Source organism: Oncorhynchus nerka, linkage group LG4, assembly GCF_034236695.1.
Source record: "Oncorhynchus nerka isolate Pitt River linkage group LG4, Oner_Uvic_2.0, whole genome shotgun sequence".
Taxonomy (NCBI): domain Eukaryota; kingdom Metazoa; phylum Chordata; class Actinopteri; order Salmoniformes; family Salmonidae; genus Oncorhynchus; species Oncorhynchus nerka.
Window position 1 is genome coordinate 48,942,224 of NC_088399.1, and position 27,009 is coordinate 48,969,232.

At 44.0% G+C, this 27,009-nt stretch overlaps 2 protein-coding genes across 2 annotated transcripts in view; one reads left to right on the forward strand and one right to left on the reverse strand.

Annotated features, from left to right (window-relative positions):
* LOC115126827 (mucin-2-like) overlaps positions 1 to 7,196 on the reverse strand; it is a 48,002-nt gene extending 40,806 nt beyond the window's left edge. Inside the window, exon 1 of the mRNA XM_029656469.2 lies at positions 6,444 to 7,196. The gene's annotated coding sequence lies outside the window, so the exon portion shown is untranslated. The remainder of the gene's footprint in view (positions 1 to 6,443) is intronic.
* A 3,271-nt stretch (positions 7,197 to 10,467) lies between these two features.
* Positions 10,468 to 21,720, forward strand: LOC115126837 (BCL2/adenovirus E1B 19 kDa protein-interacting protein 3-like). The gene is made up of 6 exons (XM_029656479.2): positions 10,468 to 10,718; positions 16,592 to 16,745; positions 16,969 to 17,056; positions 19,518 to 19,597; positions 20,274 to 20,423; positions 20,808 to 21,720. The coding sequence occupies exons 1-6, from the start codon at positions 10,682 to 10,684 to the stop codon at positions 20,854 to 20,856; spliced, it is 558 nt and encodes a 185-aa protein (XP_029512339.1). The 5' UTR covers positions 10,468 to 10,681; the 3' UTR covers positions 20,857 to 21,720.
* The last annotated feature ends 5,289 nt before the right edge of the window (positions 21,721 to 27,009 follow it).

Sequence of the window (27,009 nt, forward strand, 5' to 3'; positions counted from 1 at the left end):
GTGTGAGAGAGAGAGAAACAGAACAACACAGATAGAGAAGAGCAAAAATAATAGACATACAGACAGACATATACTTTCAGTGATTGACAAGTGTCCTGCCGTAACAAGATGCTTTGTGACAAGAGGCAGGCCTGTGGTCTGACAGTCTCTCTGTGGAGCCAGAGACAATTAGTGTTGCCTCACAGCTCAGAGGTTATTTAGGGAATAGGGACCCCAGGGGCCATTGCTGTTATTTACGTTCTCTTTTTTTTTTCAGATCTTGTTTCTTTTTATAAAAGAGGAACATCTTTGTCACAGCCGTCAACCTTTTAAAAACATGATTATTAGGATGAATTATAATTGCAGTCACGCTCAATGGGCCCGGGGAGGGGATGGGGAAGGAACCGTGGGCTCCTGCACAGATGTGAATCAGTTAGTGGATTTCATCCTTGTTTTTACATCCATGTTACCACTGCGGTGTGGATCTGTGTACCGACGACCTGCTTAAATGTGACTCACTGAGGAGCGTGTATCAGACTTTCTTCATTGCTGCTTTGAAACACAATGTAGTGGGGACACAGTCATTCACTGGAATTAGAATGATTTTGTTGTTATGGTTATCGTGCTAGATGTGAATGAAACGTTATACACGGAACCAGAATATAAACGTAACATGGAAAGTGTTGGGTCCCGTGTTTCGTGAGCTGAAATAAAAAGATACCTGAAATTTTGCAAACGCACAAAAGTTTTATTTCTCTCAAATGCTGTGCACACATTTAGTTGACATACCTGTTAGTGAGCATTTCTCCTTTGCCAAGATAATCCATTCACATAACAGGCGTAAGCTGATTAAACAGCATGATTATTACACAGGTGCACCTTATGGTTGGGATAATAAAACACCACTCTAAAATGTACAGTTTTGTCACACAACACAATGCCACATATGTCTCAAGTTTTGAGGGAGCGTGCAATTGGCATGCTGACTGCAGGAATGTCCACCAGCATTTCATTTCTCTACCATAAGCTGCCTCCGACGTCGTTTTAGAGAATTTGGCAGAGCGTCCAACCGGCCTCACAACCGCAGACCAGGACCTCCACATCTGGCTTCTTCACCTGCGGGATCGTCTGAGACCAGCCACCCGGACAGCTTTTGAAACGGTGTGTTTTTGCAGAACTGAAGAATTTCAGCGCAAACTGTCAGAAACCGCCTCAGGGTAGCTCATCTGCGTGTTCGTCATCCTCACCAGGGTCTCAACTTTTGATGGCCACTGGCACGCTGGAGAAGTGTGCTCTTCATGGATGAATCCTGGTTTCAACTGTACCGGGCAGATGGCAGACAGCGTGTATGGCGTCGTGTGGGCGAGCGGTTTGCTGATGTCAACGTTGTTCAATTAAATGCTTTGGCAACAGCTCTGGTGGTCACTCCTGCTGTCAGCATGCCTATTGCAATCAACAGCCTGATCAACTCTATCTGAAGGAGTGTCACACTGCATGAGGCAAATGATGGTCACACCAGATACTGACAGGTTTTCTGAACCACGCCCCAACCTTATTTTTAAGGTATCTGTGACCAACAGATGCATATCTGTATTACCAGTCATGTGAGATCCATAGATTCTGGCCTAATGATTTTATTTAAAATAACTGATTTCCTTAAATGAACAGTAACTATTTTTTGTTCAGTGCAAATGATTAACGATCATTGCAGCATTGAAACCATGTAGTGGGAGGACAGACAGTCATTCATTTGAATTAGAATGATGTTTGTTGTAATAGTTATTGTGCTGTAGCTCAGATAGTCAGGCATGGCACTTGCAAAACCAGGATAGTGGGTTTGATTCCCGGGACCACCCATAAGTTAAATTTTTTAAATAAATGCATAAGTCAGTTTAGCGTCTGCTAAATGACATATATTATAGTGCTAGATGTGGACAGGCCTTTATGAATGATACAGGATCATGAAATACTGTAGTTCAGTGGTGTCTATAACAGAGCTGTATTTTCTTCCTCTTTATGGCCAGGATTTGATCGACACTATTTCTTAACCTTGACGGTCATCCTCCCCGTTTCCTCCTTCTCCACTTCCAAACTAAATTTCTCTCTCTCTCTCTCTTTCCTCAATCTTCCCTCTGTCCATGAAGAGTGTTTCCCATTCACCCTTCACCCTGACAGATTTCCCAAGTTCCACTCGTTGCAGAACCATTACCCTCCACTCATTCTCCTCCATGTCAACCCAATTCCACCCCTCCCTATCTTTCTCTTATCTACGACTCCTTCCTTTTTTTCCTTTTTTAATTTTTTTTATTTTAAACTCCCATCCAGTCTCCAACCCTCTTTCTCTCTTATTATCCTCCTCTTCTCTCTCTCTCTTTCTCTCTCATCCTCACCCTCTCCCTTTCTTTCTCTCTCCCCCTCTCTATCTCTCTCCCTCCTCTGCACCCTCTGTCTATCCACCCCCTCTCTCTCCTTCCATCTCTCCCTTTCTCTCCTCCCACTCAGTCTGCAAACTGCCCTGAGATCAAGATTTACGCCGACAGTTTAATGAATCCAGTGCCTCTTAATGCTCGGCACACTCTTGTGGCTGAGGCCCAGCCTTTCCTCATGTGACATTTCCATGTTAAGCTTTATTGGCAGACAACAGATAAATCAGCAGGCAGGAGAAGTGAAGGTGTGCAATGGAATAACGTCATGTTTGATCTCTGTGCTTACTAAGCCATGTTGACGTTGAGAGACCAATGTTACATATATACAGGAGACAAATTGGAGCTGGAGGCTAAGTCTTGTGTTATATATGACATATTTGATTTCTCGTGCTGTTACAACTTATGCCAATAAAGCACCTTGGAGTTGTGCACTCTGTGTGTGTGTTTGTGTGTGTGTTTGTTGAGGGGGAGGCAGGCAGAGTGCTGCAGATTGAATTGTTATGTAAAGGCGTGTCAGATTGGATTGTCTGGGCATGGCTAACTTTATCCGACATGACTGTGTACACGCACAGCCACCGACAGGGGAAGGGGGAGAGGGTTGGGTGGAGGTAGGTAGGTAGGTAGACATGGATGGATATATTTAGAGAGAGGGAGAGAAAGAGGAGGCAGGAGGGAGGGAAGAACCCCCTCGCAAGGGAGGAGAGAAAATGTCATGGTTAGGGTTCAGTGAAGTGGTAGATCAGGAACATCAGCGTATCAGGGCATTAAAGGACCAGGAGAGGAACTAAGAAAAGGTATATGACCAGTTATTGGTCCTGGGAGCAAGGGGAGAGAGTGAAGAGATACCTGCACAGCCAAGGGGATTGGATTTATAGACCGGTGAGCTGTCTAAACAATATATACAGCAAGGCACAAAGCAATAGTGATGGTTTATCCTGTGGTTATATTTCTGAGGGCAGGCAGAACAGAGGTAATAGCGGGTGTGTTTAATGTTGTGTGAGAGAGAGAAAGGGAGAGAGTCCAATTCAGTACACACCTCCTAGGAGCAGCCTCTAGGTAGGTGCACATTGTATTATGTCTGTTCATGACTCTAATTTATGAAGTAGATTAAGGTTCTCGCTACAGAAGTTTCTCGTGGGAAAATATTTCATTAAGTTTTATAATGACCCTGGAAACACACGTGTACAAACACACACACACACATCAGCCCATCGAGAATAGATGAAATACAGTCCGTAAATCCTTCGGTAGATGTAGCTGGGACTGTGTGTAACATATAAGCTGTGGTACAGTGAACAAGACTAAAGAAGACTCCAGGCTAGAGCTGAGCCCAACCTTCTAATAAGTAAGCTGACGTGACATGTCCCTCTTACGCACATAGCTCACATAGCCATTGACAGAACAATATGTTTTCACAGGTGCCAGGTCACATTACAATAGAAATCTACAGCTGGGCAGCCATCGGCTACAGCAACATAACTGTTTAAGGATGTATACCTTGAGCCTACAACATGGTATGTTAGATGTTGTGAAAGATTGCTGAGAATTTCACTCTTTTGGATCATAATGTTGTTTTTGTATTATAATTTTTTTTCATGTTTTTTCTTTTTGCCACTGCCTGGAAAGAACTTTGAGGATCTAGAGCATATAAATAAAATATGTATTTTATCATTATTAGACCAAATAATAAAGACAATCGCTGTACATTAACGACCAGCCAATTGAAATCAGCTGGTTTGCTCGTTAGTGCATTTGTGCTTATATTACTTCGTAGCTAGCTAGGTTACAGCTAATCCTGCAGCTTAGCTAGCTAATGTTACCGCTAGCATTTTAAACCGAGGTCTTCAGTGCACCACAAAACTATGTTGGATTCTGGAGAAAAGGCCTGGGTATTACCTCCGTGAGGCTGAATGAGTTTTCAGGTTTAAGGCAAGGTTATTCGTAACTCCAGGCTATCTCAATTTTCAACAAATTGAGCCGCTAGCCGGATTACTCACAATTTTTCCAATGAGTGTCCGAAATGATTGTTCCGTCCTTGCTATCTTGACCCAACTCCACTACCGGAGAAGGATGTAGGACAGTGGCTTGCTCTCGTAGGTCAGTGGGAAGTGCCAGTGATACCACATTACCATCTTCAGGAAGCTAATTCAAGGGGATCCACAATATGTGGCAAACTAGGTTAACAGCCGGCAAACTAGTTGCAATTATTATTACTTTTACGTTGTGGTCAGGTTGTATACTAGTTGGAAAATTTGATTTTTGTTAATTGTCTTTTTAGCAACCTGAAAAAGACGTCTTAATCTGGTTGTAAATCTGTAATCTTGATGCTATCTTGAAAAAAACATGTTTTTTTATCTGGGCGCAACAGAGACGGTTTAGTTGTAATCTCGTTATTTCACGTCTTCTCAACAAAAAAAAATATTTTACAACCAGAATATAACGTCATTTTGGTCTCGTGCCAAATGTCACCCACGGGATCAGTCCGGTTTTCTATTGATAAGTCTCCCAAGTGAAAGATGTAAAGTCACATTTTGTGACCCATGCCAGGTGGTTGCGGTGGCGTAGTTTCAAAGGCCTGAATAGCATTGGGAACAGGTGATGGGGATACACTGTCTAGGCCATGGCACACTATGTACATACACTCCCTAGGGGGTCCTTCTGTGGGCTGGCAAGCTGTTGTGCTGCAATGTCCCTGTCTGGCCCAATGTCCCAAGACCAAGAGCACATCACTGTATTTCAGGAATAGGAAAGCTCATCCTGATCACATTTAAGACACCTGGACATCAGACCATCACTTTAATCTAACCCTTATTTTACCAAGTAAGTTGATTTAGAACACACAACATCCTAGAAACGAAGGGGGGGGGTGTATAACCGGGGAGAAAGAAAGTCTGAGTATGAAAGAGATGGAGAAATGGAGAGAGAGAGAAGGGATAGGGGAAGTGGAAGAAGTGAGATATCTAAACGAAGAAACAGGGAGGTAGAGATAGAGAGAGATGGTGATATGGCGGAAACGGCAAGGTCACATTTCTGGCACGGAGCCTAAAGGGGCCCCTAGAAATGCACAGTGATGAGATGAGAGTGAGAGGGGAAAGATAGGGAGCAGAATGACAGACAGCGCTAACAGCACAGTGTTTCTACAAAGAGGAAGCAAGGGGGTAAGAGTGTAGGGACGTGTGTGTATCTGGGTGTGTGCGTGCGCGAACGAGCGTGTTCACGCCTGAGTGAGTGTGATACTGTTAACATGAAGAAGAAAAAAACATCTGTGTAACCTATGAACTCCATTTACCATATGGGCGCAATGAGACATTTAAAGCTGTAACATTTAAAATAAAAAAAAGTCACATACAGTACACACACCAAGGCATGCATCGCATGATGCACACAGTGTACACTCGTGCTCTCATCTCATCCATACACTCCAGCCATTACCACAATCCCGTTCTCCCCAATTAAGGTGCCACCAACCTTATGTGACATACACCCCCCCCACTTTTACTCGTGGAGAATATGCACTGATAGCATTCTGCTTCAATGTGCAAACCGGCATCTCTGACGACCCAATCTAAGCCCCTTGGCCTTTAAAGCTGCTCATAAAGATGCACATTCTCACACACAACTCCCACACCTGCTGTAAAGCACATTCCAACACGCACGCACACACTCACACATGCATATGCACTCAAACACACACATGCAAGCACACGCTCAAACATACACACACAGACACACGCACACGCAAGCATTGTGCACACAACCAGACACACACGCATGAGCACCTACACACACAGCACAGCACAGCACAGCACAGCACAGCACAGCACAGCACAGCACAGCACAGCACAGCACAGCACAGCACAGCACAGCACAGCACAGCACAGCACAGCACAGCACAGCACAGCACAGCACAGCACAGCACAGCACAGCACAGCTGTGCACAGGTTTCTCCCCCAGTCAATTCTAACCATGGTTGTGACAAGGTTACACACCAGAGTAGAAAGGAAGAGAAGGATAAACAAGTAGAAACCAATAACTCACCAGTTAATCCACTGCACCAACCAAGAGCATGTATTCCTTATATCAGTATTTTACACTTGCCCTCCGATTATCTGTTTTTCTTTTCCCTCCTCTCCTGGGACTAGTCCTCCTCTCCCTCTGTCGTGGGCTGTTTGGGTAGAAGTAAAGTGATGCTCGGTATATCCTTCAGGACACTGAACAGAGGAGTCACACACACCACCTCTTCTTCTCTTCTCTCACTTTACTGTTTCACTCACATGCTTCTTCTTCTCTGTCCTCCTCCCTGTTTGTTGTTCTTTGGTATTCTTTCATTTTCACATCGCTCCAGTTTTTTCTTTCTTTCTTTCACTCCTCTCTGTCACTGCTGCTTTGTGTGCTCCGATCCTCCGTTCCCTAGTATAATCAGTGAGTACTCCATCTGTCCCCCCCCTCTCTCACTCCCTCTGCTGTGCCCTCTGTTTCACTCTCTTCTCCCCAAATTCATCTCCTCAACTGTGAGCCTCTTCATCTCCCAGCCTGAGAACTGTGGTTTTGCAGGTGAATGTCAGTGTGTGTGTGTGTGTGTGTGTGTGTGTGTGTGTGTGTGTGTGTGTGTGTGTGTGTGCAGGCACGTGTGTGAGACAGAATGGGAGGGAGAGCAGGAGTAGAGACACAGTGAACAAACAGGCAGTTATCCTCTTAGATGCTCCGTTCAGTTCGCTCCCTCTCTTTCTGTCTCCCTCTCTCTTTCGCTCTCCCTCTCTGACCTCTCTTTCCCTCCCAGTGACGCCGCACAAGTCTTGTACACTTGTCAGCAGAGGGAGGGAGAACGAAAGAGAGAGAGAGAGTAGGAGGCAGGAGAAGGTGGGGCTTGTGTGTGTCTGTCTAATTAAAAAGCAGAGTATGTACAGCTGCAGAGAGAGGGAACGAGGGAGAGTGGGAGAGAGCCGAGCGAAGGAGTGAAGTGATCTAGGGGGCGGGACCAATGGGCAGAGAGGGAACGGGGAGTCACTAGGGGATGGGGATAGAGGGAGAGTGTGAGAGAGAGAGAAGGGGGGGGGGACCCTAGTGTGTGAGGTTGGAAAAGGAAGGAGGTATGACCGGACACCAAGGTCAGCTGTAAAGGGCTGGGAGAAGGGCAGAGGGGGAAGCAGAGAAGAAAAGAGAGAGGATGAGAGGGATAAGAACAGACAGGTCGAATTCTGCAGACGTATGTTGCTCGTAATATGAACAGAAGAAGCACAACCAGAGGAATCTTGATGAGGGGAACAATGGAGAGAGTGCATATGGGTAAAGCACCATAGAAATATTCCCCTAAAAACAGATCCCCTAGAATTCTATTCATAGCCATACACACAGTTAAAATATAAGGTTAAACAGCTGTTCTGTATGGATACAGTATCTACAGTATAAATATGTTCCAAATCACCTTGATGTTAATCCGAAAAAACTACTGTATAAGCAGTTTTATCCCAGTGATGATTCATAGATAAATTTGGCCCTGGCTGCAATTTATGCCGAGGTCTTTCTGTGTGTGTGTGTGTGTATGCCTATGTGTGTATTTCTTTGTGTGTGTGTGTGTGTGTGTGTGTGTGCGTACTCTATGTGTACGTGTGTGACTACACTGCCACACACATTTGCACATTCCTTGCATGTGTGTGTTTATGTGCAAATTAAGCAGTGCCCTGTGATGTCACGCCCCAGTGGATACATATAATATGTTGTTTTATTCAGTCACGCTCAGGATGTTGCTCTCTCTCTCTCTCTCTCTCTCTCTGTTTTACATGAAAGAGAGTATATTATATAGTCCCTTGACTAGAACCAATTGATTCAGGCAATTTTCTTCTTGTATTGTTGCGACTGTATCATCATTCCTGCAGTACTTATCACCTCAGGCTAGTGTCAACCACCTAGGCTGGCTGGGAGAGGGGATGGAGAGATAAGGTAAATGCCTTGGGGGGTTGAAGGAGGGTTGACAGATCTCATCCCATTTTATCAACCCTGATTACTTATCTTGTCTTCTCGTCTCTCTCTCTCTCTCTCTCTGTACCTCCTGTTATTGCCCAGTTGCTCTACATTCAGCCTTAAATGTACATTTGAAACGGCAGAGGAAAAACAGGCTCATTGATTAAAGATCCACCAGGGACTATGAATAATATTATGGGCTATGGTAAATACGTGCATATGTTTCAATGGTGGCAGTTGAGAGAGGATGACAGCCACTAATACTTAATTAATATTAAGTACTCATCCTCGGCGGATTTGAGACAGATATTAAGTTTTACAAAAGGCCGTGGCAGCAGTCATGTCCCTCAATTCATTAAACTAGAAGTGTGAACCAAGCGCTTAAAAGTGCAATAGGCCTCAGTTGTTTGCTTATACAGAACCATGGAGAAGTGTTGATCCGTGATCCCTCTATAAGTCAATAGGCATCCGTCCTCTAGGGGCGAGACCAGGAAGTGTAATTATTATTTATCACGCTAATCCAAACGGGCTCGGCGGGGCAGCCAATCAGATCCTGTTTTCACTGGGTCCACGGGAGCCAACGGAGGAACACAACTAGTTCTGGCGTTCATTAATCAAGCCAGTCACGTCTGGCCGGCTACAAAAGCGACTTTTAAGCAGAAGCCTTTAGTGCCGACTCAGATCAAGTCATCAATCATCTCCTAATGCAGTCTGGTAGAATCGGGAACATTGTCTAATGGGAGGATCTAACCGTAGCCATTACCTGAAAAGGTTGTATTATTTCGCTATCTGCGAACGTAAAACATGATGGATTAGCACCACAGACGGTCATTTGCTGGACTCTTAAGAGCAGGGCATCCCAGAATGCATCTCATCTTCTATGACACAGAGACGTGGTCTAAGACGGAACATTGTCACAGAGATCTTAAATTCCATTGATGAATGGGTAACTTCTGGGTTTCTGTACGATTGTATCTCATAATGACTTTCTCAGGGCAGAACGGGAGGATAGATGAGATGAGAAACAAAGCTAAACCAATAGGGGGGGGGGGGGGGGGTCAAAGGAATAGTTTGTGAAAGCCAGTGTCATAGGCCTAGTTTTGGCACGGGGTAACTTGTGGATCGTTGGCGCCAGGGTTGGGTTGGGCCCGAAGGGTTGGCCAGAGACGGAAAGCAAAACACCATAACGGGAGAAACACTGATTCTTCAGCATTTACGGCCTTCTGTGACAATGACTGCTGTATTTGAATCAATACAAATTGCATTGTTCCTAAAAATGCAATGCTAATGCGGTAGTAAAAAGTGTCTGACTGCACAAAACATGTTAAACACGAGTACAGTATTCTATAGGCCTGGCGAGTTGTGAAAACTGTAGCCTAATGTAAGGGCCTGCAGTAAAGATACTGTAGTCATCTTTAGGAGCTGCGACAACCAGGTGGCAGTGTTGCCTATAAGGAGCAGGACAACCAGTTGTATAACGGACACAAAGCAACATCAACAACATCAACTGAAGAGGTTCATAATAGCCTACATAATCATCAACATATCTACTCTTCTTATAAGAGATGTCTTTCATCTATTGATGTTCATCCCTTCCTCCACCCCCACCCCACTGCAGCGTGCGTGCGTTTCTTTGAAGAGGACAATCATGAGAAGGAAAGTGCAAAAACATGGATTGAGAGGAGCTACTGTGCGTCATGGCACCCACGCCCTTGTGCTGTGCTATCTCTACGGACACAACAACATGCACTTACTTCATAGGCAGAATGAGCCTGAGCCCGCGGAGTGCTGATGTCACTAGTTGCCGGGCTTCCTCTCAATGGAACGAAATAGATGAGTCACTGTCCATCCACCACAAACTGTCACAACAACTCACAAGCCCCTTCATTTGACGCAACGAATTACAGACGGCAAACGGTTCAAGCGGGGTACACATATCAGTGTGTGGAGTAAACATTTCAAAACATTGCAAAGAACGACACTTTTCCAATGTGTAGGCCATTGAAATTCATGTCAAATGTTAATGGGAGTATCTATTGCATTCTAATCCACCACACACGTGTTGTCAGCTAGTTTAAATTGCTGTGTGGCTCTTAATTAAATTGCTGTTGAGCTTCAGTCGGTTTTGTTTACCTCGACATGCCCTGCACATGGGGAGGGAGGGATAACTGCGCGCAGTACGTCACCGTCTACGCGCTAAGGCAACAACAATACACGAGAAAGCGACATACTGTAGACAGTTTATAACACACGGTTTTCTCCACACTGCGTTTTTGTCCGTTTCAGAATCTCTCTCCACCATTCAGCCACTAACCATGTCAGGCTCGTCGACTCCAGAGGACGCGTTGTACGGTAAGGGTTTTGGGGCGATGGATCGTTATTGGGTCAATGCAAAGTCGGGTCAATTGTGATTGATTTGTGCTGTAGTAACTATGAAATGTTTATAAAAAAAAGCCTTGTAACTGCCCTATGATGACTCTTTCTCTGTGTATACCCTAGGGATAAACTATGTTCAACTGTTTTTCTAGGCTAACATTTAAATAAATAATTCCAAGAGGGGTCCATCAGGAAAATAACATTATTGATGTATAAATTATTATGTTCGTCCTCATTAGGCCTACAATGCTTATTTTTAGTAACAATCAATTAATGATGCATGAACAGTGACCTCTTTCACCAGAATAAGTTTGTTTATCACATTTAAATGTATTAATGGACAACGGTTATTTATAGTCATTATCCACGACCTAATGCATGGTTAACGTGGACTTGTGAGAAAATGGGCATGTTAGGGAGAGAAATGTAAGTATGCCATTTTGAAGGTATCATTGTTGTTGCCACTGACATGGTCATCCTGTAAACAGATTTTATGACTCACCAGTTTGTATATCACTAAGCCAATTAAGCCCAGGAGATTTACCTGGAGCTTATAGCTCACTGTACAGTTTGCTTATAGCCTCTACAGCACATGGGGGATGTTGTATAGCTTTCATAATATCACAGCTAGGACATACACAAAGCTTTGGCACAACGACACATCTGTGCTTTGTTTTTCAAGAACTAGGCCTATATTAACACACATAACATACACCTGATATGCACTACAGTACTTCTATGGAAGGATACTGGGCTATTGACAGACATTGGGTGCTGCTGCAGTGCAGCCTGGTCAAGGCCACAGAGAGAGAGAGAGAGAGAGAGAGAGAGAGAGAGAGAGAGAGAGAGAGAGAGCACGAGCAGGCTGGCAGCCAGTGGTTATGTCATGACTCTCTCTCTCTCATTCTGGGAGGAAAACTAGGGCAATGGCACAGTTTGCCCTCTGCCCTCCCTTCCCCTTTCCCCATCTCCACCCCCCTCTCCACTGTTGCTGTCTATATGATCTCTCACTTACCCTAAAGCAAATAATAAATGGGAAGAGACAAAAATAGGGGATGGGAGGATGTGTGGAGGAGGAGAGCAGGTGATGATGTTTGCATTCCGCAGAGAGAAAGAGATAGAATGAGAGATAAGGAAATAGACGAGAATGAGACAGGAGAGGAAAGAGAGAGTGAGACAGGAGAGTAAAGGGTGGCTAATCTCATACAGAAATAAGATCTTACATAATCATTCTGTCAGGCTGTGTCAGTGGTTGTCCCTGTTTGTTTTTGTGTTAGTGTGTGTGTTGTGTGTGGTTGTGTTGTCCCTGTTTGTTTTTGTGTTAGTGTGTGTGTTGTGTGTGGTTGTCCCTGTTTGTTGTGTGTGTTACACTCAAGCTAAACTAAGGACCAGGGGGAAACACAACATTCGCTGTTACAAATGCCCTTATGTCAGTAAGTCATTGGGTCTTCTCTAATACTATGTCAGGAATGGGATGTCCTGTCTGCTTAAAAATGTACTCTTGAATAATTTCAGCCATTAGTTTTGAAGGTGATGCTCACAAGCCAAAAGTGGTTCCCGTTTTTTTGTGTACTATGTCATCAAATTGTGTATGATACGTTACGTCCTACATATATATATTTTTTGTGCAAGTCGTATGGTGAATCCCATGTGTACTATATGTTACCAATTTGTTGTGCTTAAGATCCTGGATTGCAACTTTAAAGGGGACCGAATACCTATGTCATGTCCAACAACAACAGCAACACAGACCTAAGGGTTTTACTAAAAAGAAGGATCAATGAGTCAGCCAGCAATGTTTGATAAACCATGAGAAATAACTGTTGATTTTCTGGTTCACTAACAAAGCTAAACGTATAAATTAGACCATGCCCATTTCAAGCTTATCTTTCCCCCCCAAAAATAATTCTGAATATTTAGGCAAGTTAGCTGGCTAACTCGTCGATCCTGCTTTGGGGTAGCCCCTCTGCATTTCGTGTCCTAACATTAGCCCATCTACTGTAATGAATGAGCAACAACAAACAATTACAATATCTTTAGAATCTGTCTGTCTATTTTTTGTCTGTTCCTGCTGTGTCATTCCACCTGCATGGCTGATAGGCTGATAGGCTGTGTTGGTTTTACCTTCCTCCTGGTTTAGCCTTCCAGAATTAGGCTTCAGTAAAGTTATTCTGGGAGATTCAATGTGATTGAATAAGATTACCTGAAATGTAAACTTTGGAATGATCCAGGATTAGCTCTTCTCTCAGATGCAACATTACTGAGAGGTTGCAAAATGAACAGTAATACATGACACTCACAAAAGTTTCAGGGGAATAGAGACAATTCAAATGTCATTATGGCTATGTACAGTGTTAACAATGTGCTTTAACAATGTAATAGTTCAAGTACAAAAGGGAAAATAAATAAACATAAATATGGGTTGCATTTACAATTGTATTTGTTCTTCACTTGTTGTCCTTTTCTTGTGGCAACCGGTCACAAATCTTGCTGCTGTGATGGAACACTGGTATTTCACCCAATAGATATGGGAGTTTATCACAATTTCTTTTTTTTCAAATTCTTTGTGTATCTGTGTAATCGGAGGGAAATATGTGTCTCTAATATAGTCATACATTTGGCAGGAGGTTAGGAAGTGCAGCTCAGTTTCCACCTCATTTTGTTGGCAGTGTGCACAGAGCCAGGTCTGCCTATGGTGGCCTTTCTCAACAGCAAGGCTATGCTCACTGAGTCTGTACATAGTTAAAGCTTTCCTTAAGTTTGGGTCAGTCACAGTGGTCATGTATTCTGCGATAGTGTACTCTCTGTTTAGGGCTAAATAGCAGTCTAATTTGCTCAGTTTTTTTGTTAATTCTTTCCAATGTGTCAAGTAATCATCTTTTGTTTTCTCATGATTTGGTTGGGTCTTATTGTGTTGCTGTCCCGGGGCTCTGTGGGGTCTGTATGTGTTTGTGAACAGAGCCCCAGGACCTGCTTGCTTAGGGGAATCTTCTCCAGGTTCATCTCTCTGCATTTGATTGCTTAGTTATGGGAGGTTTGGGAATCGCTTCCTTTTAGGTGGTTGTAGAATTTAACGGCTCTTTTCTGGATTTTGATAATAATCGGGTATGGGCCTAATTCTGCTCTGCATGCAATATTTGCATTATGTTTTTGAAGAATTTTTGTCTTACTGAGATTGACTGTCAGGGCCCAGGGCTGACAGAATCTGTGCAGAAGATCTAGATGCTGCTGTAGGCCCATCTTGGCTGGGGACAGAAGCACTAGATCATCAGCCAACTGTAGACTTTTGACTTCAGATTCTAGTAGGGTGAGGCCGGGTGCTTCAGACTGTTCTAGTGCCCTCAACAATTCGTTGATACAGTGGGGCAAAAAAAGTATTTAGTCAGCCACCAATTGTGCAAGTTCTCCCACTTAAAAAGATGAGAGAGGCCTGTAATTTTCATCATAGGTACACTTCAACTATGACAGACAATTTTTTAAAAAATTTTATGAATTTATTTTCAAATTATGGTGGAAAATAAGTATTTGGTCACCTACACAAGCAAGATTTCTGGCTCTCACAGACCTGTAACTTCTTCTTTAAGGGGCTCCTCTGTCCTCCACTCGTTACCTGTATTAATGGCACCTGTTTGAACTCGTTATCAGTATAAAAGACACCTGTCCACAACCTCAAACAGTCACACTCCAAACTCCACTATGGCCAAGACCAAAGAGCTGTCAAAGGACACCAGAAACAAAATTGTAGACCTGCACCAGGCTGGGAAGACTGAATCTGCAATAGGTAAGCAGCTTGGTTTGAAGAAATCAACTGTGGGAGCAATTATTAGGAAATGGAAGACATACAAGACCACTGATAATCTCCCTCGATCTGGGACTCCACGCAAGATCTCACCCTGTGGGGTCAAAATAATCACAAGAACGGTGAGCAAAAATCCCAGAACCACACGGGTGGACCTAGTGAATGACCTGCAGGGAGCTGGGACCAAAGTAACAAAGCCTACCATCAGTAACACACTACGCCGCCAGGGACTCAAATCCTGCAGTGCCAGACGTGTCCCCCTGCTTAAGCCAGTACATGTCCAGGCCCGTCTGAAGTTTGCTAGAGAGCATTTGGATGATCCAGAAGAAGATTGGGAGAATGTCATATGGTCAGATGAAACCAAAATATACGTTTTTGGCAAAAACTCAACTCGTCGTGTTTGGAGGACAAAGAATGCCGAGTTGCATCCAAAGAACACCATACCTACTGTGAAGCATGGGGGTGGAAACATCATGCTTTGGGGCTGTTTTTCTGCAAAGGGACCAGGACGACTGATCCGTGTAAAGGAAAGAATGAATGGGGCCATGTATCATGAGATTTTGAGTGAAAACCTCCTTCCATCAGCAAGGGCATTGAAGATGAAACGTGGCTGGGTCTTTCAGCATGACAATGATTCCAAACACACCGCCCGGGCAACGAAGGAGTGGCTTCGTAAGAAGCATTTCAAGGTCCTGGAGTGGCCTAGCCAGTCTCCAGATCTCAACCCCATAGAAAATCTTTGGAGGGAGTTGAAAGTCCGTGTTGCCCAGCAACAGCTCCAAAACATCACTGCTCTAGAGGAGATCTGCATGGAGGAATGGGCCAAAATACCAGCAACAGTGTGTGAAAACCTTGTGAAGACTTACAGAAAACGTTTGACCTCTGTCATTGCCAACAAAGGGTATATAACAAAGTATTGAGATAAACTTTTGTTATTGACCAAATACTTATTTTCCACCATAATTTGCAAATAAATTCATAAAAAATCCTACAATGTGATTTTCTGGATTTTTTCTTCTAATTTTGTCTGTCATGGTTGAAGTGTACATATGATGACAATTACAGGCCTCGTCTTTTTAAGTGGGAGAACTTGCACAATTGGTGGCTGACTAAATTTTTTTTTTGCCCACTGTATATATGTTGAAGAGGGTGGGGCTCAAGATGCATCCCTGTCTCACCCCACAACCCTGTGGAAAGAAATGAATGTGTTTTTTGGCCATTTTAACTGCTCACTTGTTGTTTGTGTACATGGATTTTATAATGTCATATGTTTTCCCCCCCAACACCACTTTCCATAAATTTGTATAGCAGACCCTAATGCCAAACTGAGTCAAAATCTTTTCTGAAATCAACAAAGCATGAGACGACTTTGTCTTTGTTTATTTTGTTTGTCAATTAGAGTGTGTAGGGTGAATACATGATCTGTTGTACGGTAAAAAGACAATTTGACATTTGCTCAGTATATTGTTTTCACTGAGGAAATGTATGAGTCTGCTGTTAGTGATAATGTAGAGGATTCTCCCAAGGTTGCTGTTGATGCATATCCCATGGTAGTTATTGGGGTCAAATTTGTCTCCACTTTTGTGGATCGGGGTGTGATCAGTCCTTGATTCCAAATATTGGGGAAGATGCCAGAGCTGAGGATGATGTTAAATAGTTTAAGTATAGCCAATTTGTGGTCTAAATATTTTAGCATTTCATTGAGGATACCATGAACACCACAGGCCTTTTGGGTTTGAGAGTTTGTATTTTGACCTGTATCTCATTCAATGTAATTGGAGAATCCAGTGGGTTCTGGATATAAGCTGATTCTAAGATTTGCAATTGATCATGTATATGTTTTTGCTGTTTGTTCTTTGTTATAGAGCCAAAAAGACTGGAGAAGTGGTTTATCCATACATCTCCATTTTGGATAGATAACGCTTTGTGTTGTTGTTTGTTTAGTGTGTTCCAATTTTCCCAGAAATGGTTTGTTTAGATTCTATGGATTCTTCAATTACATTGAGCTGATTTCTGATGTGCCCCCCCCCCCCCCCCCACACACACACAGGCTCATGGGTGGAGCTGGAGGAGCTAATATCAGCAGTGAGCAGCAGGGATAGTCTGACAGGGCAACAACAGGACACAGCCTCCTGGGCCCTGCAGGGGGAGTTAGAGAGGATCCTGCTGGAGGCACAGCTTGAGTGTGAGAGGAGTAAAGACAGGTCAGTATCCTACACCACAAAAATCTCTCTCCCCCTCTGTGTGTGTGTGTGTGTGTGTGTGTGTGTGTGTGGTGCGTGTGTGTGTGTGTGTATAAGTCTGTGTGTGTGTGAGTTTGTGTGTGTGTGTCTGTGTTTGTGTGCACACGTGTGTGTGTGTGTGTGTGTACACACATGGATGTCTGTTTTTACTGAGAAGTCCCGTTGACCTGCTCTCTTTGTTCAGTCCTCCTCTGGTGGTGACTCCTCCGCAGACCACTGCTTCCCCTCCCCACAGTGAAGGCAGCAGCAGTACAGACTGTGTTACCATACAGGTACGAAACACACACACGCATGCAGGCACATAACACTCAAATGACATATTTTACTGTAGCAGTAGCAATCCTTTGCTATTAGATATCTCTAACACCACACAAGTCAGTGTTATCAAATCAAATAAATACACCAATTATTCGTCACATGCTTTGCAAACAATAGGTGTAGACTAACAGTGAAATTATTACTTATGGGCCCTTCCCAACAGGGAAAGAAGCTGTTCAGGGTCCTGTTTGCTCCAGACTTGGTGCATTGGTACCACTTGCTGTGCAGTAGCAGAGAGAACAGTCTATGACTTGGGTGGCTGGAGTCTTTGACAATTTTAAGGGCCTTCTTCTGACACCGCCTGGTATAGAGGTCCTGGATGGCAAGGAGCTCGGCCCCATTGATGTACTGGGCTGTACGCACTACCCTCTGTAGAGCATTGTGTCGGATGCCAAGTAGTTACAGTGATGCAGCCAGTCAAGATGCTCTCACTGGTGCAGCTATAGAACCTTTTTACTATCTGAGGGCTCAAGCCAAATCTTTTCACCCTGTTGGTGTGTGTGGACCATGATAGATCCTTATTGATGTGGACACAGAGGAACTTGAAGCTCTCAATCCGCCCCACTACAGCCACGTTGATGTGAATGGGGGCATGCTCAGCCCTCCATTTCCTGTAGGTCCTTTGTCTTGCTGACGTTGAGGGAGAGGTTGTTGTTCTTTGCATCTCACTGCCTCTCTGACCTCCCTATAGGCCTACCACCATTGTGTCGTCGGCAAACTTAATGATGGTGTTGGAGTCGTGCGTGGCCATGTAGTTGTGGGTGAACAGGGAGTACAGGAGGGGACTAAGCACACAACCCTTAGGGGCCCCATATTGAGGGTCAGCGTGGCGGATGTGTTGTTGCCTTCCCTCACCACCTGTTGGCGGCCCATCAGGAAGTCCAGGATCCAGTTGCAGAGGGAGGTCTTCAGGCCCAGGGTCCTTAGCTTAGTGATGTGCTTGTTGAACGCTGAGCTGTCGTCAATGAACAGCATTCTCACATAGGTGTTCCTTTTGTCTAGGTGGGAAAGGGCTGTGTGGACTACAATAAAGATGGTGTTGTGGATCTGTTGGGGTGATATGCGAATTGGAGTTGGTCCAGGGTGTCTGGGACGATGTTGTTGATGTGAGCCATGACCAGCCTTTCAAAGCATTTCATCGCTACAGATGTGAGTGCTACAGGGCGATAGTCATTTAGACAGGTTACCTTCTGGTTCTTGGGCACACGGACGATGGTGGTCTACTTGAAACATGTAGGTATTAAAGACTTTGTCAGGGAGAGGTTGAAATGTCAGTGAAGACACTTGCCAGCTGGTCAGCGCATGCTCTGAGTATGCGTCCTGGTAATCCGCCTGGACCTGCAACCCTGTGAATGTTAACCTGTTTGCAGGTCTTACGCACATTGGCTACGGAGAGCATGATCACACATGCAGAACAGCTGGCGCTCTCGTCCAGAACAGCTGGCGCTCTCATGCATGGTTCAGTGTTGCTTGCCTCGAAGTGAGCATAGAAGGCATTTAGCTCATCTGGAAGGCTTGCCTCACTGGGCAGCTCGTGGCTGGATTTCCGTGATAGTTTGTTATCCGTGATAGTTAGCAAGCCCCGCCACATCCGATGAGCGTCAGAGCCGGTGTGGTAGGATTTGACGTGAATGCCTGTGAATACCTGTTTGATGTTTCGTCGGAGCGCGTAGTGGGATTTCTTATAAGCGTCCGGATTAGTGTCCCACTTTTTGAGAACAGCAGCTCTAGCCTTTAGCTCAGTGCGGATGTTGCCTGTAATCAATGGCTTCTGGTTGGGATATGTACATACAGTCACTGTGGGGACGACGTCTGCGATTGACTTATGAATGATGCTGGTGACTGATGTGGTATACTCATCAATGCAATTGGAGGAATCCCGGAACATATCCTAGCCTGTGCTAGCGAAACAGTCCTGTAGCTTAGCTTCATCTGACCACTTCCGTATTGAGGATAGTCTTGAACGGAGCTCGTCCAGTTTGTTCCCCAGTGATTGTACATTCTCCAATACAAGGAGGGTTTATGTACTCGCCAACGTAGTTTCGTCAGGGTGCCCGCACGTCGGCCTCTCTTACGGGGATTAGGGCCTGGTCTGGGGTCAGCAGTATGTCCTGCGCCTCCGCCTCATTGAAGTGGAAATTTTCATCCAAATCAATGTTAGTGATAACTGTTCTGATGTCTAGAAGCTATTTTCGGGTCATAGGAAATGATGGCGGAAACATTATTTACAAAAAAAGTTCATATTTAGCACAAAAAAAACTGAAAATAGCAGAATTTGTCTGGAGCCCGGTAAAACGGCTGCTATACATTGCAGCGCCATTCTTAGTCAAAACATGATGGCAAATGTAATTGATAATTTACATTTAACTTTCCCTCTCTTCTCTACCTCTCTCTTCCTCCCCCTCTCCATCTCAGTCCGAAGAAGAAGGGGAAAGGAGGCTCATTTCCGAGTGGGTATGGGACTGGTCCAGTCGGCCCGAGAACCTTCCACCAAAGTAAGAACCTACGCATAGAATTGGAACGACTCCGAATTAATTCTCATTCTAATTCGTTCTAATTCCATTTACCTTACATTGACCATGTCTCAGTGAATCATTTCACCCCAAGTTTCCTTTTTAGGCCTTCATTGTAATTAAGAATTTGTTCTTTAACTGACTTGCCTAGTTAAATAAACGTTAAATAAAATAAACACTAATTTACACAAGTACTTGGCTGCCTATAACAAGTACTGACCCGTGAGGAGCCTGTGGATGTGCTATAGGGAATGTAGTCATTATTTTTTATACATAATGAATGAAATCTTGTACAGTAACATTGAAACATGACAGATATCTCTCTCTGTTACACCTAAACATGACAGATGATAGTCTTGCACATAGTTTCATTTTATTTTTACATGAATGTACATGAATGTATGTTTCTTCTCATGTTATGGCGCTACTGAACAGCTCACAGTCTTTTCTTGAAATATTCTGAGAAAATATGAGAACTAGAATTTCTCCTGAGAAATCTCCTTTTATCTTGAGGAACAAAGCGTGTTTTCTTCTCTCTATGTTCCCCTTTCTCCAACTCTTTCTTTCTTCATCTTCCTTGTCTCCCTTTCTCCCTCCATCTCCCTCGCTTTTTTCCTCCCTCTCTCTCGATTCTGCCTTATGCCTCTCTTGCACTCAGGGAGTTTGTGTTCCAGCACCCGAAGCAGCAGTCGGGCTCTCTGAGCGTAAGGAAGAGTGAGGTGATGAAAAGAGGCCTATTCTCCTCTGACGTCCTCATGATCCTCATCCCCTCACTGCTTGCCTCGCACCTGCTCACACTGGGAGTAGGGTAAGAGACACACACACACACACACACACTCACTCACTCACTCACTCACTCACTCACTCACTCACTCACTCACTCACTCACTCACTCACTCACTCACTCACTCACTCACTCACTCACTCACTCACTCACTCACACACACACACATAGTCGAAAGCATATACACGCACTATAATAGATAAATACAGGACATATAAGCTACCGACACTAAGAGATAATGAGATACAGGTTGTCTTAGTAATGATAATGTAGTAACCTACTATATGACCACCAGCACCTGGTGCTTTTTTAAATTATAGATGTCTTTCCTAATAGCAGCAATCTGTTTTTATACAACAAGGAGGTAAATGTGCATCCTTCATTATTAGCAGTATATTTCTCTCGCAGGATCTACATAGGGAAGCGATTGGCTGCCTCCACAACTAGCACTCTGTGACGTGCTCCTCCGGGCAGCGCTCCCATTCGCTGACGGCAGACCAATAGGATCTCAGCCCTCGCCACAGTACACTTGTTGCCCTTTCTCCCTGTCATGCGGCAACTTTCTTTACCAATGTCTCTCTGTATGTCTGTCTGTCTGTCTGTCCACCATCCACCAGAACTTTGTGTGTCTGTCCGTCAGTCACCCAGCATCTCTGAATCTGTGATTGTCCCAGGGCCAGAGCGTGTCTGTTTGTGTGTTTCTCTCTCTCTCTCTCTCTGTGTGTGTGTGTGTGTGTGTGTGTGTGTGTGTGTGTGTGTGTGTGTGTGTGTGTGTGTGTGTGTGTGTGTGTGTGTCAGGGCAGGACAGTTGATACTCTACGGACATTGTGTCAATGACTCAGACTGAGGTCACTTTTACTCTCCCAGCAGAGTAACACTGATCTCAATGAACTAACAGAGGGAAACGAGTGATAAGATCGAGAGAGAAAAGAGAGAGGAAGAAAGAGAATAACACCCAGCTAAATCCCCATTGAAGGTGTTAGCAGATTGTTGAAGAAATGGGGTATATAGCCCAATGCTTTCCCAAATAAAAACCAGAATCTAATCCTGGTGAAAGAAACAGGTCACCAACAGAGCCATATACAGGCAGTATATGCCTATATGACTCTGGTCACCAATATTATGTGTCAGACATGCCAGAACTGTGATGAGCCCAGGTGATTTGTATTAGGTTGAGGAATGGTTTGTTTAATGTTCTTTGTGGTTTATGACCACAAAAGTGTCTCTGGTTTTGCACTTTGTCCTATATAACCATCTGACTGTTTGAACTCTGAACTCTTTGAATGACTATAACCCCATTAAACTTCATTTGTCACCCGTGTCCGTTATCCATTTGTCTATCTTACTCCATTTTTCCTTTTCCATCCACTTTTATTGTGTTTAGACATTCGTTGTATTTCAGAGCTTATTATTTATTTTATAAATGGTAAAAGTGTGTTTTAGATCTTATTATTTATTTTATAAACGGTATAAGTGCTAGAGAGCTATGACCAAATAAGAGATATATCAAAACTAAGACATTTGTATAAGTTAGCCCCGGACCTTATTCAACTATTCGTCTGGATTGTTTGTGTGATGCCATTGTTTAACTGAAATAGATTTTCATTTAGCCATACAAGAGTGGAAAGAAGGACTAACAGGCTGTTTCAGTAATGTGAGTCATTTATCTGTACCGTAAACTACAACATCTGCTGGCCATTCTAAGAGCTTTTACATGGGAGATGAATCATTGCATATCAAAGTGTTTACCTAATAAGTTCACCTTGCTAACAGTATTACTTGTGTGTGTTGAGATAGATCCAGCCACAGTTAGCTACCATCTCATGGCACGCGCACGCATCGGGCTGAAGGTTTTTTATAGGAACGTAGTGACATCATCAACACCCGTCTGTTTTTTACAAACCCCCTGACATCACTTCAGACCTTAACCCTTTTATTTTATTTTTTACAAGCGTGCGCTGACATGTAATCAGTCCTTTAAACACTTGCAGCTTTGACAACAAAAAAAGTGAAATCCGCACACTGCCCTTGCTAGTATCACTGCTCTTTATTAAGCTTTACGTATCGGCCTCAAGGCCTTCGTCAGCTTTCCCAAGAAACAAACACCAACCATGTGCAACGTATGTCCCCCTATCCCGGTTGAACATCATATATAAAGTAACAGGGCTGGGTTCGGCAAAGGGAGCGGAGTGCCATTTTACTGCACTGGGTAAATTGCCCCCATTTGTTAGGAGCCCTGGCCCAAGTAAATGGCTTTTTCATCCACTAGCAGGATGTTTGATGTGAAAGCTCCTGCTGGGCTCACACTGCTAGCCCAAACACACCGAGCTAAAAAAAAAAAACGTCGTTTTCGTGACGCGACAGACATTTTCGCGAGAAGACTGATTTTCGGCACGACTGGTGGTCTGACAAACCACTCTAGCTCTGCCACCTTTTACCGCAGATGCGGAAGTGCAACATAGGCGGGTGTGGTGGATTGAGACGCATCCAACAGATTTCTCTAGCTTAAATTGACAGATTTGGATGGGGATTTTTTAAATCATGTTACTTAGACTGACACACCGGTGAGTCAATAGACTGTCAAAGCAACAAAATAACTAGGGCTTTACAATGAGGGTGAAAACGTGGAGAAAGGATAGGGTTAAGTGTGTTCAAATCTTCCTGGAAGTCACAGAGGGTGCACGGAGGGACATGACAAAATTCAGAATTTTTCTTTATTCATATAAAAAATCTGATTTATTGAATTCTCCATGTAGTCTATATTAAAGGGCATAATTTAATAAAATAGGCTTTTAAAATTCAATATTGGTGCACAATATCTACCTAAACTCAGCAAAAAAAGAAAACGCCCTCTCACTGTCAACTGCGTTTATTTTCAGCAAACTTAACATGTGTAAATATTTGAATGAACATAAAAGGATTTAACAACTGAGACAAAAATTGAACAAGTTCCACAGACATGTGACTAACAGAAATGGAGTAATGTGCCCCTGAACAAAGGGGGATGTGGGGGGGGTCAAAATCAAAAGTAACAGTCAGTATCTGGTGTGGCCACCAGCTGCATTAAGTACTGCAGTGCATCTCTTCCTCATGGACTGCACCAGATTTGGCCGTTCTTGCTGTGAGATGTTACCCCTCTCTTCCACCAAGGCATTTGCAATTTCCCGTTCATTTCTGGGGGAATGGCCCTAGCCCTCCGATCCAACAAGTCCCAGACGTGCTCAATGGGATTGAGATCAAGGCTCTTTGCTGGCCATGGCAGAACACTGACATTCCTGTCTTGCAGGAAATCACGCACAGAACAAGCAGAATGGCTGGTGGCATTGTCATGCTGGAGGGTCATGTCAGGATGAGCCTGCAGGAAGGGTGCCATATGAGGGAGGAGGATGTCTTCCCTGTAACGCACAGCGTTGAGATTGCCTGCATTGACAACAAGCTCAGTCCGATGATGCTGTGACACACCACCCCAGACCATAACGGACCCTACACCTCCAAATCGATCCCGCTCCGGAGTACAGGGCTCGGTGTAATGCTCGTTCCTTCGATGTTAAAAGCGAATCCGACCATCAACCCCGGTGAGACAAAACCGTGACGCGTCAGTGAAGAGCACTTTTTGCCTATCCTGTCTGGTCCAGCAACGGTGGGTTTGTGCCCATAGGCGACATTGTTGCCAGTGATGTCTGGTGTGGACCTGCCACACAACAGGCCTACAAGCCCTCAGTCCAGCCTCTCTCAGCCTATTGCAGACAGTCTGAGCACTGATGGAGGGATTGTGTGTTCCTGGTGTAACTCGGGCAGTTGTTGTTGCCATCCTGTACCTGTCCCGCAGGTGTGATGTTCGGATGTACCGATCCTGTGCAGGTGTTGTCACATGTGATCTGCCACTGCGAGGACGATCAGCTGTCCGTCCTGTCTCCCTGTACACTGTCTAAGGCATCTCACAGTACGGACGTTGCAATTTTTTGCCTTGGCCACATCTGCAGTCATCATGCCTCCTTGCAGCATGCTTAAGGCACGTTCACGAAGATGAGCAGGGACCCTGGGCATCTTTCTTTTGGTGTTTTTCAGAGTCAGTAGAAAGGCCTCTTTTAGTGTCCTAAGTTTTCATAACTGTGACCTTAATTGCCTACCATCTGTAATCTGGGAAACACTGGGAAACAGTGTTTAAACCCTTTACAATGAAGATCTGTGAAGTTATTATTATTATTATTATTATTTTTACGAATGACCTTTGAAAGACAGAGTCCACAAAAAGGGACGTTTCTTTTTTTTCTGAGTTTAAAATATCGGGAATGCAAAGTCACTCTTTTTGTGGAACGACCCATATACTGTACACATAGTGTTGTTGGAAGAGCACAAAAGCACCTGGTTTCCATTCTCAAGCACACACACACACAAACACACACACACACACCTTCTGTTCTGTACTGCACCGTTTTTACACAACCTGCATTAAAGAACAAGCGCTGTATGGAGAAAGTAAACCTTTCTCAGGAATGCTGTGTATTGTTTACCATCCCACTATGTTGATTGTAATTGGTCAATCTGGGTTAGGTCATGTTCGAATTACGGTTTTAGAGGACAGGTGGTTTTGCAGGGTAGATCTAAGCAGATTCTTCTACAGTGATCCACCCTGTCCCCCTCTCACCCTAAACCAGTTCACACAGCAGATACCTGGCTCTCACAGGTTGTGCAGAGAGACCCAATCTACCGTAACCCCCCTCCCTAACCCCCACCCGCCCCATCCCACTACAAATACACAGCCCATTTCAGTAAAGACTGTAGCCTTCTCCGTAGCAAGGGGCAGTGTGTGGCCCTCCTACGAGAGTTTGTTCCTAGTTTGCATACATTTCAAATCAAACAATCTAGTCTTAAAAATAAAGTATGAAACCTCTACTTCACACCTAATGCCTCTAGACATAATCGGAGCCTAATAACAAACATTGGTGTATGGTGAGTGTGAAGGAATCTGTCATATTTCAGTCTCTGGATGAGCTTTCTGTGAGGAGAGGAGAAGCTTCACAGAGACCAGGGCCAATATTAAAAAGCCTCTCAGAGTAGGAGTGCTGATCTAGGAACAGGTCCCCCACTGTCAATATAAACATATTCATTATGCTCTAAAAGGCCAAACTGATCCTAAATCAGCACTCCTACTCAAAGATTTAGTGAATATGGACCCAGAATACCGAGGCCTGAACTGAGAGGAAGGCAGCTACAGTTGGCTGGAAGAAATGTGTTCATTTCCTGAAACTGCACTTCAGAGAGAAACGGTAAAAGGCATTATCTTTCTGCTCCAGTACCGCCAAGCAGGAAATATAGGTTCCAGTTTCAAAAGGCCTGGTCCGAACAAAGGAATGCATTTAAATTGGCATGTCATCAATGACTTGACATTCAAACAAGGTCACAAGATTACACCAACCCCTTCTAAAGGAAGTGCACTTCCCCACACGTGTTCCCTAAGTCTTCCTCTCCCTGATGTATTTACCTTAAGGAACAATATACCTCAAAACACCACCACACACTCCTTCACAAAAGGCCAAAGCACAATTACACACAGTCTGATACGCAACTGCAGTCGCACACTACCTATCAACTTCACATTCGGGTAATGGTGTTTCTGGGATTTTAAGAAATCCGGAGCTTAGCCCAAAGCCATTAAGGCCCCCCGACAATTTTTTAAATAATGAATTTGGTGCAATTTGAGATGAACATTGAGATATTAGAACATTCATAGATGATATATTTTTCAGGTATATTGCACCTTGCCACAGAAGACACTGCCAGTACTCGGTATTACAGTTGCTACTGTGGGTCTCTCTAACCTGGAACACTCTCTACTCTTAAACACATACATCTACAGAGTATTGCCAAAAAAACACTCAACAACTTTAAACATAGACTCTGACCTGTCCAATGAGCCAAACTGATCCCACAGTGCCCAAACACCTCCCTCCCTCGTTCTCGCTCTCGCTCTCGCTCTCTCTCCTTAAAGAAGAGTAAAGATAAGGCCTCAACATTTTGCTGAATTTCTGTCCCTGTCCATTCGAAGTGCTGACCGAATAGGCCTACCTCATTGCAGCTCGTTTGCTTTCACTTGCTTATAATTAGAGCTAAGTGTTAATGATATAAGAACAACTACTATGAATTTAATGAACATAAATGTAGTAATGGTTTGTGTAGGGTTCAAAACTCAAAACTCATGTCAGCATTCATTATTATTGAAGGAGAATGTGGTTCTTATGGAGGTACTCAAATCCACAAAGGAGTTAGTAGAAACCATATTTACAGTGCATTTGGAAAGTATTCAGACCTCCCCCCCACAGTCTACTGTGTGCTCAACCCACCTCTTTTCTCTCTCCATCTGGCCTCTTCTGTCAATTTCTCCTGTGTTGTTGTCTGTGTCTTGTCTGTTGCAGTCTCAGGTTTTTGTTTGTTGCTGTCTCCTTTGTCAATCTTCTTCTGTTATGGCCTGTTCTGTTCTTTTGGTGTCTCTCTCCATCACCTATGTTCCTGTTGCTGTCTCTGTGTCTTGTCTGGTGTCTCTCTCCATCATTTACCCTGCTGTTGCTGTCTCTGTGTCTTGTCTGGTGTCTCTCTCCATCATTTACCC